We start from the raw sequence: 17166 nt of genomic DNA, 5'->3' as shown, positions 1-17166 counted from the left end.
TCTATCTCCTGTTGGGTAGAGTCTTTCAGAGGACCCTCTATAGTAGGCTCCCATCCTTTTTCCTCTCTTCCACCAATTCTGGTGTCTATCCTGTTTGCCATTCTGAATGAGATTTAAGCATCCTCCCTGGGGTCCTCCTTAGTGTTTAGCTTCTTTATGTCTGTAGATGGCTATCTTATATTATACAGCTAATATCCACTTATAAGTGAGTGTGTAGGGGTTAGGGATTTAGCTCAGTGGTAGAGCCCTGGGTTCGGTCCTTAGCTCTGGAAAAGAAAAAAAAAAAGACAAAATAACAAAAAGACCAAAATTAAAAACAAACAAACAAACAAACAAGGTAAATAAATGAGTGTGTACCACGTGTGTCTTTCTGTTTCTGGGTTACCTCACTCAAGATGATCTTTTCTATTTCATGATTTCCTTTTTATTAATAGCTGAGTAGTATTCCATTGTGTAAATATACCACAATTTCTGTATCCATTCCTTCATTGAGGGACATCTGGGTTATTTACAGATTCTAGTTTTTATGCATAAAGCTTCTATGAATATAGTTGAGCAAATGTCCTTATTGAATGATGGGGCATCTTTTGGGTATATGCCCAGGAGTGGTATAGCTAGATATTGAGATAGTGCTATTCCCAATTTTCTGAGAAAGCGCCAGATTGATTTCCAAAGTGGTTGTACAAGTTTGCACACCTACCAGCAATGGAGGAGGGTTCCCCTTTCTACACATCCTCTCCAGCATGTGTTATTACTTGAGTTTTTTATCTTAGCCATTCTGATTGGTGTAAGATGGAATCTTAGAGTTGTTTTGATTTGTATTTCCCTGTTGAATAAGGATGCTGAGCATTTCTTTAAGTGTTTCTTTGCCATTTGATATTCCTCTGTTGAAAATTCTCTGCTTAGCTCTGTATCCCATTTTTAATTGGGTTATTTGGTTTGTTGGCGTCTAATTTTTTTCCCTTTTTTTATGGTGTCTAATTTCTTGAGTTCTTTATATGTTCTGGATATTAGCCCTCTATCAGATGTAGGGTTGGTGAGATCTTTTCCCATTCCATAGGCTGTCGTTTTGGTCTGTTGACAGTGTCTTTTGCTTTAAAGAAGCTTTTCAGTTTTACAAGGTCCCATTTAGTAATTGTAGATCTTAGAGCCTGGCTGTTGCATCTTTATTTTCAATATAATTTGAGAATAATTGAAAGTTACTGAGATTAGAAGATATCACTATTTTTTCTAATTGCAGAGGGATGACATTAGAGACCCAAAATATTTCTCCAGAACCGAAGTATACTTTGAATTTACCATCAGGTAATAATTAATGGTACTAATTATTTACATGATCACATATTTGTTTTTGCTGCAGTTCACCATGTATTAACAAACTAGGTACCCCAGGAAACACTTTAGCTTGGTTGAATTTCAAAAATAAAGATTTGGCGGGTGTGGCTTTAATCCCAGCACTCAGGAAGGAGAGGCAGGCAGATCTCTGCACTTTAATCCCAGCACTCAGGAAGGAGAGGCAGGGATCTCTGCACTTTAATCCCAGCACTCAGGAAGGAGAGGCAGGCAGATCTCTGCACTTTAATCCCAGCACTCAGGAAGGAGAGGCAGGCAGATCTCTGTGAGTCAGGGACCAGCAGGTCTACCCAGCAAGTTCAGGCTCTCCAGGAATGCATAGTCAGACCCCATTTAAAATGAAAGAAAGAAAGAAAAAGAAAGAGAGGAAGGAAGGAAGGAAGCAAGGAAGGAAGAGAGAAAAAAACAATATTTATGGAGTTAAAATGGGTCTTAATTATCCATATGACACCATCATTTGTTCTTATAGAAATATACTGGATATACTCTATACTAGGCATTGTTGCATACCCCAGTGGGAAGTGACAGATTTTCTCTGCCATTGTAGGTTAAGCAGTAGAAGAAAGCAATTGGGGATACATGTAACAACTGAAAAATAACGGGATCAGCAAAATATCTTATATTACTGGTACTCTGTTAATTTAATTTATTTTTGGAATGAACTTAACAAGACATTTATGTCTTTATTAGGCTCAGTTGTAGGTCAGATTTTTGTTTTATTTCTTTTTTAACTTCATTTTTATGGTGCTTTGCATGCATGTGTTCCTATGTGTGCCACATGCATGCAGTACAGCCTTCATAAGCCAGAAAAGAATAACAGATTCCTTAGAACTGGAGTTGCAAATGGTTATAAGCTATCATGTGGGTACTGGTAGTCGAACTCAGGTCCCCTGAAAGAACAGCAGCTAGTGCCTTTAACCACTAACCATTTCAGTAGCCCCTATTCTTACAAGTTTTACATCTATTTGGAAGCAAAATTGAAGAAGTGTTTCTTCTTCAAGTAATAATTGATTTTTCAAATGTTTATATGAACCGAGCTTAGATATAAAATCTTCATTTTAAGAAGTTGTTTTGAAGAGGCCAGACTGGTGTACATAGGTTCTGGGACACTCAGAGCTAAATAGTTGAGACCCTGTTTCTAAAAAAAAAAGAAAAGACCGTGTTCATTCCTGTTATGAACAACAGTGACAGAGAGTGAGCCCGGAAAGCAAGCACAGGTCCTAGGAAGGAGTGGAGGGTCTATCCTAGAGGGTTAGCAGTGAGAGAGCAAAGACTGTTACCCTCAAAGGGAACTTCGAAGCTCTCGCTTTGCAGTAACACATTCAAGATACTGTGATATTCACTTCTGAAGCTCACAGAGACTGAAGTAACACGCACAGAGCCTGCTCGGGTTTACACTAGGTCCTCTGCATATGTTATGGCTGTTTGCTTGGTGGTTTTGTGGGAATTCTAACAACGGGAACAGATGTATCTCTGACTCTTTTTCCTGTTCTCAGGAATTTTTTTTAAAATTGGGTTTCCTTGCCCAGCCTTAATATGAGGGCCTTTGCTCTGTCTTACTGTATCTTGTTTTGTCCTATTTGGCTCTTCTCTTGGAGGCCTGATCTTTTCGAAGGGAAATGGAGGGGGAGTAGATGGGGGGGGAGGAAGTGAAGGAATGCTTGGGAGGAGTGGAGGAAGGGGAAACTGTGATTGGGATGTATTGTGTGAGAAAAGACTCTATTTCCAAAAAATAAAAAAATTAAAATAATCCAACAGAGGTCATTGAGAATGGGGTTGGATTTCATTGTTTCAGTTGAATTTAAGAACGTAGAATGTCAAAAAAGATAATGTAGACTTTAAAGCATTTTCAAAAAAGGGGAAGTGGGTGGGGAGATGAAGAAAAAAGGAAGAAAGGGGAAAAAAAGAAAAGAAAAAGATGCCAGTATACAGAAAAAAGGCAAAATGGCTGGTGTACTAGTTTGGTACAAAGCAATGATTGTTTAAAGTCCCTGATCCCAAAAAGTTCCTGCTCTTTTTCCCATAGGCTGAAGTTCCAGAGCGTTACCAGTCCTTCAGTGTAGCCACATAGCAGACTGCCTGCAACTTTTCAATCCCAACAGCTCTGAGACAAGCAGGTGCCAGTAACCAATTAGGAAAGAGAGGGGTGCAGTGACTCCCGTTTGTGACTCTTTGCAGCACTCTGAGCACACCTTGCATTGGAAATAGACCACAATGATTTATTTCTTACACTAAAAAAAGAGAGGTAATGAAAGAGAAAGTGAAACCTGTGCATGTAGCATGCTTGCTTAGCATGCACACAGCCCTAGCTTAAATCCTGAGCATCAAAAAATAAAATTAAAAACAATGGTCATGGCACAAAAAACAGTCCTGGTTTTACCTAGGTCTTGTCAAATCAAGAGTTTTGCTTTGCAGTGGAAATTATTATTTTAAAAGCGTGATGGTACAGCAAGTGGTGATTCTGGAATTATATAAACTTTTGTATTCCTCTTTTTTCAGTATTTCCTCAAATTTTTATGCAAATGCCATTGAGAAAGGATAGAACACATCCCATTTCTCAGGGAAATTTTGGAAAGGATCAAGGTGATCTGACTAATGGTCTAAAAGCCCACCTTTAGAAGCTGGGTGTGTGTAAAGTGCAGACATATGGGAGTCGCTGTAAACATTTAAAGCTGGAGAGCAACATTCCTGCAGCTCTTTGTATGGTGTTACCCTCCATAGCCATCCACATACCTACTATCCAGTGCAGCAGGCAACTTTGTACTAAGCTAAAAAGGCTGCTTGAAGAAATGCAGCTACAGGTAAGAGGTCATGCAGAAGGAGGGAATATGGAGCACAGGAAAAGTCTGAATAACACGGGCCAGGCCTGAATTTGTTTTAAATGCTGATGGAGCCAGATATAGTGGCAAAAGTCTGAGTTGCTACTCAGGAGACTGAGGCAGGAGAATGGCTTAAGCCTAGGAATTCAAGACCAATCTGGGCAACATAGAAACCAGGAGTTTGGTTTGGTTTTGAATTTGAATTCTCTGTCCTCTGTACTTACAGTTAATGGCCAGTTAAAAAGAATTAAACCATGTTTTCATTTGTAGAAAATGCAGCTTCTGAAGTTATATTCGCTGAGAAAACTGGATCTCTAACCACCAAAAAAACAAAGAAAAAAGCAAGTATTGAAGCTGGATAACTATGTAAATTATTGTACTAATAAAAGATCTGATTTTAATTAACATATATAAAATTATTTCCTATATACTTAAGGCAATAGAAAAAGCATTTAGAATACAAGAATTATTCAGTTATGTAATATACAAATTAGAAATTTACTGTGTAGCCAAAGCAGCATTTTATGATGAAAACTATAGTAGGTTGGACCTAGAATATGAAGTTCTCTGGGGAAGACTTTGAATTATATCAAGACTTTATTAATTATATCATTTAAAAAGAGTTTTATTTAGTATGTATACAGTGTTCTGCCTACATGTATTCCTGCATGCCAGAAGAGGGCACCAGATCTCATTACAGATGGCTGTGAGCCACCATGTGGGTGCTGGGAATTGAATTCAGGACCTCTGGAAGAGCAGCCAGTTTTCCTAACCTCTGAGCCATTTCTCCAGCCCTAATTCTATCATTTTTATATAACTCCAGTCAAATAAATAGTTGTTTTGTTTGTTTACATGCTTGTTTGATGTTATCTATTTCATAGATTAAAAATCAGGCTTTTATTGTCATCATTTTTTAGTAGTTTGTGGCAAGTCTTGATCTTAAATCGCTTTTCTTTCTACTGTATAGATTAGAGAATAAATTGGGAAAAGGCAAACAGGGAGACTATCAGTAAGAAATTATAAAGACTTTTGGTGAGCGATTTTGTGTTAGCTATAATTAGGTGTTTTATAGGAGAGACTGAGAAGTGTGCCTGGATTGCAGATAATTTTGCCTGTAGAGTTGACAGATTGATATAGAAGATGGAGAGAAAATATTGAGAAAGACTTCTAAGCTTTGTCCTGCGCACCTGGTTGATAAAGGTGTTATTGGAGGGGCTGGATTAAGTGCATGGTATGGAAACACAGGGATCTAAATTGTAATCCATAGAACACATGTAAAATTAGGTTCACTGGCATATCCCTGTAATTCCAGTCCCGGGGAGGCAGAATCGAGAGGATCCCTGAGGCTTGCCAGTCAGCCAGACTATCCAGTGCAGTGAGCTCCTGGTTCAGTGAGAAACTTGGTCTCAAAAATAAATTCAGGAACAATTTAAGGAAGACACTGGGTGTTAGCATGTGTGTATACAGGTAGACATGTGCCTGAATACAACTCATATACACATGTAATGGTGCTACTTGATGTTATAGGAATGATATAAGAGTTCTGAGGGTACATGAAGATTGAGATGTTGAAAGGGCTATTGGTATGAATATGCTTGATATTATAGTTATTTGCAAAGACACAGAAATATTTGAAACTACTTGGTCAAGAGTATTTATAGAATCTGGGAAGAGGAGGATCCAGGAGCAATCAAGCACTAGTACTCATGATAGTTTGGGTTTGCAAAAGAATGAACAAGTAAATCAGTGCATCAGTGTAGAGAGCCAAGACACTCAATTGATCTTTTGCAAGTAAGGGAAGAAAGTAAACAGAGGAAAATTATCTTTTTACAGATGACGATTGGATAATTGTATATCCATATGCAAAAAAATGTGCCAAGAAACAGATGTTACACATTTTACAAGAATTAGCTCACATGTATAAAATGCAAAACTGTAAAGCTTTTAGAAAATAACAGGAGGAAATCTAGGTGACCTGGGGTGCGGTAATGAATTTTTAAATACAACACCACAGCACCAAAGGCATAATGCATGAAAGAAAGCATTTGTAAATATAATTCATCAAAACTGATAATTGATCAGTGCAAGCCAATGTTAAGAAAGATAAGACAAGCCTCAAATTTCTAAAAGGTGCATATGATAGTAATCCAAAAACACACAAAGAACTTACAATGCTCATGAATGAAGATGAAATAATGGACAAATGATCTGAGCAGATACGTCACTTAAAGAAGGTATGCAGATGGCAAGAAGTGTGTTAAAAGTTTGTCATCACATGCTCATAGAAAATTGCAAATAAAGCACACAGTAGAATGTCCCAAATCTAAAACACTGATAGTGCCAAATCCTTGCTGTAGCTGTATAGTAACAGGTGTACTTAGTCATTGCTGAGAGGCTGCATGTGACACAGCCACACTGGAAGACAAGTTGTGCCAGTGGTTCATCAAGCACGAAGAGGAGCTGAAGACCAAGGAGCAGCAGCAGAAGTAGCAAAGGCAATAAACTACAAGACCGGGGTGGTGGGAGTGGGGAACGGATCCTAAAGAGAAATAGTAGAAAAGAGGAAAAGAGTAGCAATCAAATAGAGAGGCAGGGTCTCAAGAAGCCTTTTTACTCAAAAAACACCAAAAAACCTGAATATATCAGATCACTTTTGAGGATGGACAAAAATGATGGACAGGAAGATGATGGGGGTGTAGCATTGAAATTCACCCAGTGGGCAACTGGAGCCCTCCATGGCCTAGAGACCTTGTTAAACTTGACTCGAATTTCAAATGTTTTTCTAAAAGCACTAAGAAGAGCAAAGTAAGTGGAGGAGAAATGGAAGAGAAAGAGAAACAGAAGGATGTGGGCACAATGAAGAGAGGCAGAACTGGAGACTCAAGGGCAGTGAGGAACAGCCTGATATGAGGAGCCAGTGAGGAGCCATGGTGGGGTCTTGGCCTGTGCTGCCACCGGGGGCCATGCCTGGGTCTGTGGCCCTACAGCAGCAGGGGTATGTTACCACCAAAGGCAAGGGAGACTTTTGGCCTGCCACCCTGGAACATGTGATGTCTGAGTGGTTCCATCCCTCACCTGGGAATCATGGGAGATTTGTCCTTGGGGGCATGAGAGTAGGAGAAGATACAAGTGAAGGAGACCTGGCCCTGCCCTTTATCTTCTGTGTAGTAGCATGGACAAGGGAGAGATACCCTCCAACCCCTTTGTCCCTCACCACCTATGGCAGGCAGATGACCTGGCCCTGGGGGTCATGAAATGTGGCATCAGAGAATGTGGCATATCTATACAATAACATATTACCCAGCAGTCAAAAACAAATGAAGCATCGATGCATACTAAACCATGGATGAACTCTGAACACAGTGTGCTACCTGAAAGAAGCAAGTCACAGAAGAGCACACACTATATGATTCCATTTATAGGAAATACCCAGCGTGGAAAATATATAAGGACAGAATTAGAGAAAAGGTTACTTAGTTTTGGTGTAGTGGGAATGGAAATTTGTTACTAATATGAGACTTTGGGAACAAAATGTTCTAAAATTAGATTGTTGGTGATGACTGCAGGACCCTAAAAATATCCTTAATATACTGAATTTCATAGTTAAGTGAACTTTAGGGCATGTTAATTTGTATCTCAGTAAAGTTGTTTAAGAAGCAGTATGTTATTTTTAAATGTCCTTATCATATTGAAGAGAGAAGTCCTAGAGAAGATGAGGAGGCATCAGTCTAGAATTTAAGCATGTGTACTGGCCTTTGTCAGAAGGGCTATTTCCATTGTGGTGCATTTGTAGATGCAGTCTGAAAGGGCTGAACTTGCACTTAAAAATGCACATCCAATACTCTATCTTTAAATTGTTAATAATTTTTTAAACAAGAGCCTCACATTTTGTACTGAGCCCTGAAGTTTTTGAGTGTTGGGTGGCATCCTGTCGGATGGTTACTGTTGTTACTGGAGTATGTGGTGAAAGATTTTTCAGCTGAAAATCGTCAAGGGAAGAAGTCGGGTCTAAGGAAACTAGAGCACGTATGAAATAGTCACAAGAAGCTAGACGAATGTAGTATAGTTGCTTGTGTGAAGTGACTCTTGTTGAGTCTGTGATTTTCCAGGTTACACAGTTCTACCAATGTTCAGTTGCACTGTCAGTACAGAGGATATGGAGGTGAGGGCTTGTCTGAGGCTGAAGGTTTGTCAGGCATCTGGGATAGAAGGAGAAGGGAGAAGAAATTAATTATACTGATGAATAGTGTGACTACATATAAAGAAGACTAAAGCAGGCCTATGGTGAAGATACAATAGCAGGATCAGTGAACTAAAGATTTTAACAAGGAGAACATGTTATTTCTTGAAGACACTTAAAGACCAGGAGGGTGTAGGAAGCTGTCTGATACAGTTTGTATTGAAGACGAGGGCTAGGCTTTGATGGTGACATGACTGAAGTAGCATGAGGGAAAAAGCAACCCAGAAGTCAAGGAACTGAGAGGACAGTTGTGTATGCCAACTGCTTTGTTAGTGAAACTGTTTAGAATGATGGCAAGACTGAAAAAGGCATCTGTTTTTCAAGGACTAAAATTTTTAGAGAAAGGAAGTCAGTTGAAGCTGTTTCATGCTTTGCTCTTGACTCTGTCATTTACATGTTCCCATGGCCTATACCTTCCCTAGCTCCTTCCTCCCCCCCCCCATTCTGCCATCCTCTTCATTTCCCCACCCAACTTAAAATCCTCAAAATTAGATCCCCACAATCTAATTTATGTAAAATTTAAATCTCACCTCCCTACTTATGTTTTACATGCTTGTATTTTAAGTACTTTTATATAAATAATTATGAAACCAAGAACCAAGTCCATAACTGGAGTCACCGACATGTGTAATATTTAACATAGGAATTAGATAACCAAACAACACACTTTGTGATGGTTAGTATGTCCTAATGTTAAGAGGATTTTTCTTTTGTTTTAGGGGATGTGGTTTCTTAAATACAGATTATTACATAATAAAGACAATAATACATATATTTAATATTTTCCATAGTATAAAATTAGATATTGGCAAACAGATCTTATAATTTATTTTTTTTTTACAAAAACATTATTTGGGTTTCTAGCTCCTTTTTACCCAAGTTCTGACCCCTACTGCCACTGACCTTGTAAAACACCATGTTATTGCCTTAAATGGGGTAGAACTGAGGATTTCAATTTATTTTGACTTTCACCAGATTTTTCATTTAAATCTATGGAACACATTTCTTTTTAAGCACATATCAGGCTTTGAGTTCTTTTGTTTTACAGTGCTGGAGATATATGCCCCTCGCCTTAAGACATGCTTTTCCTTGGAAAATCATCTATCTTTAACTTTAATTTTTTTTTCAATTTCCTGAAGAAGTTAATTGAACATCTGAGAAGGACTAGGAATGCATTATAGCATTGTAAATTATATTTCATATTGTGAATGTATTTCAGCCTGAAAAAGAATCTGAAGATCGATTCAGAGGTCCACGTGTTCCAACAAAGTTAAGTTCTGGTGTTCTAGGTGGCAAAGCTCTGCTCTCTCCTCACAGTTCTGCTCTTGACATTGCAGTCAGGAATGTTCTTCTCCCTCAGCCCCTGGAGCACATGTTGGTGAGTCCTGGCATTTTATTAACTCATAATTCTTAGAAAAACTATAAAATATACTCCTTATAAAGATTTAGAAATGTGCCACACAATTTCTTAGCAAATACAGAGAAAATGAGGTGCAGCTAAATTCTATAATCGCATGCAAGCTAATGCTTCTGAAAGTGAACTGAGGGTTGACAATTGTGTCATTGGGACCCCTGCAAACAGATTCTGAGACATAATTAGGAGCTCAAATGTCTGATTGGAGCAGATGATACCTGAAAAAAGAAATAAGGGAGGGATTGAACCCTTACTGCCTGGATCCAATGGGGAGTCCGGAGGCAAAGCCTCACCCAAGTCTGGATTGTGCTGTTGTGCTCAGGACTTGGCTGGAGACCGAGATGATGGCCTTGTCTTGATAGCAGATGCAGGTCCTAAGATGCTGTAGCTTGGTTATTGCTAAACACACCCCTTGCAGCATGACAACAGGTTCTTTGTTGAAAGAAATCTGAGCAGAGCCCCCAGAGGTGGTAAGGCTTGCTTGCCGAGTGTCTTCTCTCCAGGATCTACAGGCTCTGTCTGCATATAATCTTTGTAATCCTTGCTCACCAATCCTAAAGGTAGACTAGTCCTCATTGTTCAGATAAAGAAATTAAAAGTGTATAGCTAATAAGTTAGAGTTAACATATTCAGAAACAAGCAAATATACCCATAAGTTTTTTAATGACAATTTTCTTCATAATTCATTCTAGATTAGTTTATTCCAACTAGTTTAAATAGATACATCAAAAGAAAAATAGAGTGAAAGAAAAGTAACAGTGGAATAAAACTAGCACAGGCTTAACTATGATTTTCAGTTTTATCTCAGCATTTGAGTTCCAGATCAAAACTTAGCCTTGCATGACAGTCACCTATTCAAAAGAGAGACTTACTGTAGAGGCATGGTGGGTTTATGGAAGCCAAGATTTAGGAGGGCAGCTGATCGCTGGAAATAAAGCTACCTACCTCTATCGCTCTGCCTGTCTGTTACTCAGCTTTGCTTTTCTACCTGTTTCTTCTTTGTTGCCTGTGTTTTGTCTCCTTCAGTGTCCATCTGTCTCTCTCTGATTCCTATCTCTGTCTTATTACCTGTCTCCCTGATCACACTATCCCTGTTTTGTTGTTGTTGTTGTTTTGTTGTTTTTCTTTTGTGGCCCTGTCTGTCTGTCTCTATCTATCTCTATCTCTCTATTCATTTTACATCTCGCTTGTAGCCCCCTTTCTCCTCTCCTCCTGATCCCAATCTCCCTTTCTCTTCCCCCATCCCTCCTTCCCTATTCCTCAGAAAAGGGAGCCCCCACCCAACAACCCAGTTCTTTAAGTTCCATCAGGAATGAGCTTATACTCTTCCCCTGAGGCCTCGGGAGGTAGTCCTACCAGGAGGAGTAATCAAAAAGCAAGCAACAGAGTCCATGTCAGAGTCAACCTAGGTTCCCCTTACTAGGGAACCTAGATGAGCCCTGAGCTGCCCATCTGCTACATCTGTGTTAGGAAACCTAGGTCCAGTCTATGCATAGTCCTTGGTTGGTGCTTCAGTCTCCGCAAGCCCCCTGGCCCAGGTTAGTTGGCTCTGTTGACCTTCTTGTAGAGCTCCTATCACCTCCAGGTCCTTCTGTTTATCCTACTTTTTCACAAGACTTCCCACACTTTGCCCAATATTTGGCTCTGAGTCTCTGCATCTGTTTTGATCTGTTGCTGGGTGGAGCCTTTTAGAGTACAGTTATGCTAGGCTCCTGTCTGTGAGTATAGCAGAGTATCGTTATTAGTGTCAGGAGTAGGCTCTCTCCTATGGTGGGTCTCAGCTTGGAACAGGCATTTGGTTGAATTTTCCCTCAATCTCTGCTCTGTCTTTATCCCTGCACATTTTATAGGTGGGTTAAAATTTTTGTGGGTAGGTTGGTTTTCCTCTCCCTCCACTAGGAGTTCTGTCTAATCTAGGGCATTCTCTTCGGTCTCCGTGACCCCTGCTACTAGGAATCTCAGCTAGACTTGCCCCCATATTCTCCCAGAAACCTACCCCGTCTTTGGTCTCCAGCTTACCACAGAGATCTCCCTGTCCACAGTTTCTCTTCTCTTTGTAGGCCCTCTGTCCTCTCACCCCCACTCACCCGGGTCTGGTCTCCACCCTCATTTCTCTCTATGCTCCCTCTCCTGCCTGGTTTTCACTCTTCAAATACTTCCGCTGTCTATACTATTTCCCCTTTTGAGTAAGATTTAAGCATCCTCCCTTTGGTCCTTTTTGTTATTTATCTTCTTTGGATCTATGATTTATAGTATTTTTTATCCTGTATTGTATGGCTAAAATCTTTTTATAAGTGAGTACATACCATGTGTGTCTTTCTGGGTCTGTGTTACCTCACTCAGGGTGATCTTTTCTAGTTCCATCTATCCATTTGCCTGCAAATTTCATGATTTTCTTGTTTTTAATAGCTGAGTGGTATTCCAGTGTGTAAATATACCACACTTTCTTTATCCATTCTTTGGTTGAGGGATATCTAGGTTGTTTCCAGATTCTGACTATTATGAATAACTGGATGTCTATGTGTAGAAAAATGCAAATAGATCCATATTTATCACCCTGCACAAAACTCAGGTCTAAGTGGATCAAAGACCTCGACATAAAACCAGATATACTAAATCTCTTAGAAGAGAAAGTGAGGAAGAGCCTTGAACTCTTTGGCATAGGAGACAACTTCCTGAACAGAACACTAACAGCTATAAGATCAACAATTAATAAATGGGACCTCTTGAAACTGAAAAATTTCTGTAAAGCAAAGGGCACTGTCAATAAAGTGAAACAGCAGTCTACAGATTGGAAAAAGATCTTCACCAATTCTACATCTGACAAAGGGCTAACACCTAGAATATATAAAGAGCTCAAGGAGTTAAACACCAAGAAACCAAATAAGCCAATTAAAAAAATAGGGTACAGAGCTAAACAGAGACTTCTTAACAATGGAATCTTGAATGCCTGAGAAGCACTTAAAGAATTGTCAATGCATGAACTCAGGGGCTGGCTCTTTGATCACCTCCAACTGAAGGGGGAGCAGCCTTACCAGTCCACAGAGGAAGACAAAGAAGCCAGTCCTGATGAGACCTGATAGACTAGGGTCAGATGGAAAGGAAGGAGGACCTCCCCTATCAGTGGATTGGGAGACGGGCATAGGAGAAGAAGAGGGAGGAATGGTGGGATTGGAAGGGGATGGGAGAAGTGGGCTACAACTGGGATACAAAGTAAATAAACTGTAATTAATAAAAATAAAATAAATTAAAAAAAAGAATTGTCCAATGTTCTTAGCCATCAGGGAAATGCAAATCAAAACAACTCTGAGATTCCATTTATACCTCTCAGAATGTCTAAGATCAAAACCTCAAGTGACAGCACATGCTGGTAAGGATGTGGAGAAAGGGGAACAAACTTCCACAACCGTTTGGAAATCGATCTGGCTTTCTCAGAAAACTGAGAATAGTTCTACCTCAAGACCCAGCTATATCACTCTTGGGTATAAACCCAGGATACTCTACCAAAAGATACTCTACCACACAACAAGGACATTTGCTCAACTATGTTTTTTCTCTTTATCTTTCTGTCCAGTTTCTGTTGTTGTCTGTCTTCTCTCTTCTCAATCAACTTCTTTTTTTCCCCTCTTGCTCTCTTTAAGCTTTCCTCTCCTTCTGCACCCTTACCTCCCACGTTTTCCCTTTCATTTCTCTTCTCTCTACTCCCACTTTGTTTATCTGAGTCTTTCCATTAAAAAGTACATTAAAATATAGGATAAAAACTTGAATAACAATAGTATCAAGCATAATACATTTATAAACTTATTAATACTGATAGGGGAGATCCTCCTCCCCTTCCTTCTGATCCTAGTCTATCAGATCTCATCAGGAGTGACTGCATTGTCTTCCTCTGTGACCTGGTAAGGCTGCCCCCCCCACCTGAGAGGGAGGTGATCAAAGAGCCAGCCACTGAGTTCATATCAGAGACAGTCCCTGTTCCCATTACTAGGGAACCCACTTGGACACTGAACTGCCATGAGCTACATCTGTACAGGGGTTCTAGGTTATCTCCATGAATGGTCCTTGGTTGGAGTATCTCAGAAAAGACCCCTGTGCCCAGACTTTTTGGTTCTGTTGCTCTCCTTGTAGAGCTCCTTTCTTCTCCAGGTCTTTCTGTCTCCCCCTTCTTTCATAAGATTCCCTGCATTCTGCCCAAAGTTGGCTATGAGTCTCAGCATCTGCTTTGATACCCTGCAGGATAGAGTCCTTCAGAGGCCCTCTGTGGTAGGCTCTGGTCCTGTTCCTTGTTTTCTCCCTCTTCTGATGTCCATCCTCTTCTTATCTGACATTTTGGCACAGTAGTGAGACAATTTACAGCATTTAAATTAAAATAATGAAAGTATATTTAAAAAGTCTCCCCTCCCCCAGCAATGGGTAAAGAGACACATGCTGATGGTGTTGCTCTTCTACCAGGCAGGGGCAGAGCAGACAGCAGTCCTTTGTTCATCGAAGCTTGGTGTCTGGCTTGGTGGCCAAAGCAATTTCATGCCTACGACACATAAAATTCAAATCAAATCAAATCCAGGCGGTGCAGCATGGAGGAGGAAGACAAACAGACCTGTATATGCCATGTGGTGTGGGTGGGGAAAGACACCCACAGACCTGCCCTTCACCCGACAGCTCAGGAGGACCTTAGACACATAAGAGCCCCACCTATCACCACCAGACAGCACAGCAAGAAAGGCAGACAGAGACCTGTGGCCCACTGCACCACCCATAGACCTCCTCTCCCATACATGGCACAGGCAGGCCGTAGACACCCGCTTGCCAGAGGATGTCACCTAGGGACTGGTCAGCTGTGTGGAGTCACCGCCATGTGCAAGTGTGTAGTGGACAGATAGGAGAGAAAGAGAAGTGGAGCATCCTGTGCATTATGAAAAGAGATGGAACTGGAGACTTGAAGGTGGAAAGGAGCAGCTTGTTGTGAGTGGCCAGCCCTGCCACCTGGGGCCATGGTGAGATCCCAGCCCAAGCTGCCGCTGAGGGCCACGTCTGGGTCTGTGGCTACCAGTGGCAGGGGTCAGTGTCCATGTCCATGGCTCATATTACCACGAGAGAACATGGGGACGTCCCTGGTCGGGGCAGCCTCCGGGGACCACATGGATGTTCAGGGCCTGTGCAGGACTGGCCCTGCCCACGCTGCGGCACACTGCAGTGCTGGCTCCCTCTCTCACCGGTGGCGGCACTCAGCAGAGTGCGCCCTGTGCCTTGCCCAGGCAGCACGGTGGAGCTGGCCCTCGTGGCAGGGACATGGGCAAGCTGGCCTCTAGGGCATAAATAAGAATGGGAGAGCTGACGCCAGCGGTTGGGAAAGCTGCCCACGGGGTCATGAGCACAGGAGAGCTATCCCTGCCCCTTACCAGCTGCAGCACTTGGGAGAGCAAAGCCCTACACCTCCCCTGGACAGCATAGTAGTGTGAGCCCGGTGAGCCGGCCGAGCATGTGAGTTAGAGAGAGCTGGCTGTCCCTCTCCTCTGCCATGAGGTGACCTGGGCGGGGGGGAGATGCTCTTTACCCTTTTGCCCCATGTTACCAGAGGTCCCCAGGAGAGCTGACTCTGGAGTCATGAGAGAGTCAGTAAGCTGGCCCTGCCCCTCACCAGCTGCAGCACTCTGAGAGTGGGCCCTGCACCTCACCTGTGAAGCACAGTAGGGCCCGCCTTGGTCCTGAGGGTGTGGGTGAAGGGCGCTGGTGAGATAGCGGGGGAAAGCTATCCCAGACCCTCTTAGACTGCAGCACTTGGGAAAGTGGACCCTATGCCTTGATTGGGCAGCACAGTGGAGCTGACCGTGCTTTCTGCTGCTGGGAGCACTGGGTGGCCCAGTGGGAGCAGTCCTGGAAAGCTTGCCCTGGTGGGACAGATAAAGGAGAGACAGTGGGTTGGCCAGCTTAGCTACCGCTCAGGCCCGGAGCCAGGGCTCTGAGTTGGCCTACCCAAAATCTACATCATCTGCGAATGACTGGGATGAGTGAAAGGGCCAGTCATGCTGATCCAAAGCTGCAGGAGATCTATGACCGGACAACAACCGAATAACTGGGAGGAATACTGGTGAGGATCCAAGACTGATGGTGTCACAGAAGTCAGAGACCTTGAACCAGACCAGTGATTCACCAATGATAAAGATTTGCAATTGAAGAAGAATGGGCAGAGGGATATATGTGGGACACACTGTGACATACTACGGCTTCCATTATGAGCTTTTTTTAGGCTTTGTTTTTGGTTGGTTGGTTGGTTGGTTGGTTGATTGGTTGGTTGGTTGGTTGGTTGATTTGTTGGTGTGTGTGTGTGTGTTCATTTTGTGGGGAGAGGTTGCAAGAGTAAAGGGTGGATATGAGGGACAAAGAGATGGGTTGGGACCAGAGTACATGATGTGAAACTCACAAAGAATCAATGAAAAGTTACTTTAAAAGTACAGTAGTTTTCCAGGAACTAAACAAATGCTACAAATAATTTTCAGGCAGTTAAAAGAGTTAATTGAAGTACTGTTTCTTACTTATTACTCTAGCTTCTCTTCCTAAATCAATAGTAAATTTCAACCTAAGCATTCTTATATATTTTTTACACCAGACACAATTTTATTCAGATTAAGGATTTTATTATTATTACATATGCTCTAGTCTACTGGCTTTGAATTGCTCTTTTTAAAAAAGTTTTCTTCCTGATAATCTCCTATTTTGAATATTTATAGAAAAAAAGTTCTATTCTTCCCGATAATCAAAGCAAAGCCCTGTTAACAAGTACGCCATCTTCAGACACAGCTGATTTTGTGGTGAGTATTAGCCCTTGGCTCTTGAGGTATCTTTTCTGACATCTCTTCCCATTCCTCTGTTTATGTGGTAGCTGGGATTCTGGGTGTATCCCACCATGCCCTTCAATAGTCCTCTTTCTATGACTAATGTAATTCACAAATATTGTGCCTTCAAGTTTACATATGTGATATCATGTGTCAGAAATTACTTCCAACAGCTGAAGAGATGGTTCAGGAGCTAAGACCACTGACTGTTCTTCCACAGGACTGGGGACTGATTCCCAACACTCATATGGTGGCTCACAGCCCTCTATAACTCCCAGTACAGAAAATCCAACACCTTCTTCTGGCCTAAACAGGTATTACATACACATGATACACAGATGCTTGTAGCCAAAACAGCCATACACATAAAATAAACTGATTAAAAAAAAAACACATAATATGAGATGGCTCAGTAGGTAAAGGTACTTTCCTACAACCTGAATTCTATCCACAAGACTCATATTGTGAAAGGTGAAAACCAACTCCGGAAAGATGTTCTCTGATTTT

At 41.4% G+C, this 17166-nt stretch overlaps 1 protein-coding gene and 1 non-coding gene across 2 annotated transcripts in view; both read left to right on the top strand.

Annotated features, from left to right (window-relative positions):
• The window catches only part of Meikin (meiotic kinetochore factor), a 42265-nt gene that overhangs the window by 11947 nt on the left and 13152 nt on the right, over positions 1 to 17166 (top strand). The window contains exons 8-12 of the mRNA XM_021658236.1: positions 1241 to 1305; positions 2050 to 2055; positions 4443 to 4513; positions 9632 to 9790; positions 16555 to 16635. Coding sequence (XP_021513911.1) covers positions 1241 to 1305; positions 2050 to 2055; positions 4443 to 4513; positions 9632 to 9790; positions 16555 to 16635 — 382 coding nt within the window. The remainder of the gene's footprint in view (positions 1 to 1240; positions 1306 to 2049; positions 2056 to 4442; positions 4514 to 9631; positions 9791 to 16554; positions 16636 to 17166) is intronic.
• On the top strand, positions 14226 to 14367 carry LOC132646596 (small nucleolar RNA SNORA48). Its single transcript, XR_009584859.1, has one exon. It is a non-coding gene; the product is annotated as a small nucleolar RNA SNORA48 (small nucleolar RNA).

The sequence above is a fragment of the Meriones unguiculatus genome, chromosome 11 (assembly GCF_030254825.1).
Source record: "Meriones unguiculatus strain TT.TT164.6M chromosome 11, Bangor_MerUng_6.1, whole genome shotgun sequence".
NCBI classification, from domain to species: Eukaryota; Metazoa; Chordata; class Mammalia; order Rodentia; family Muridae; genus Meriones; species Meriones unguiculatus.
Note: the sequence above shows the minus strand (reverse complement) of the source record. Positions and strands in the feature narration are given on the sequence as shown.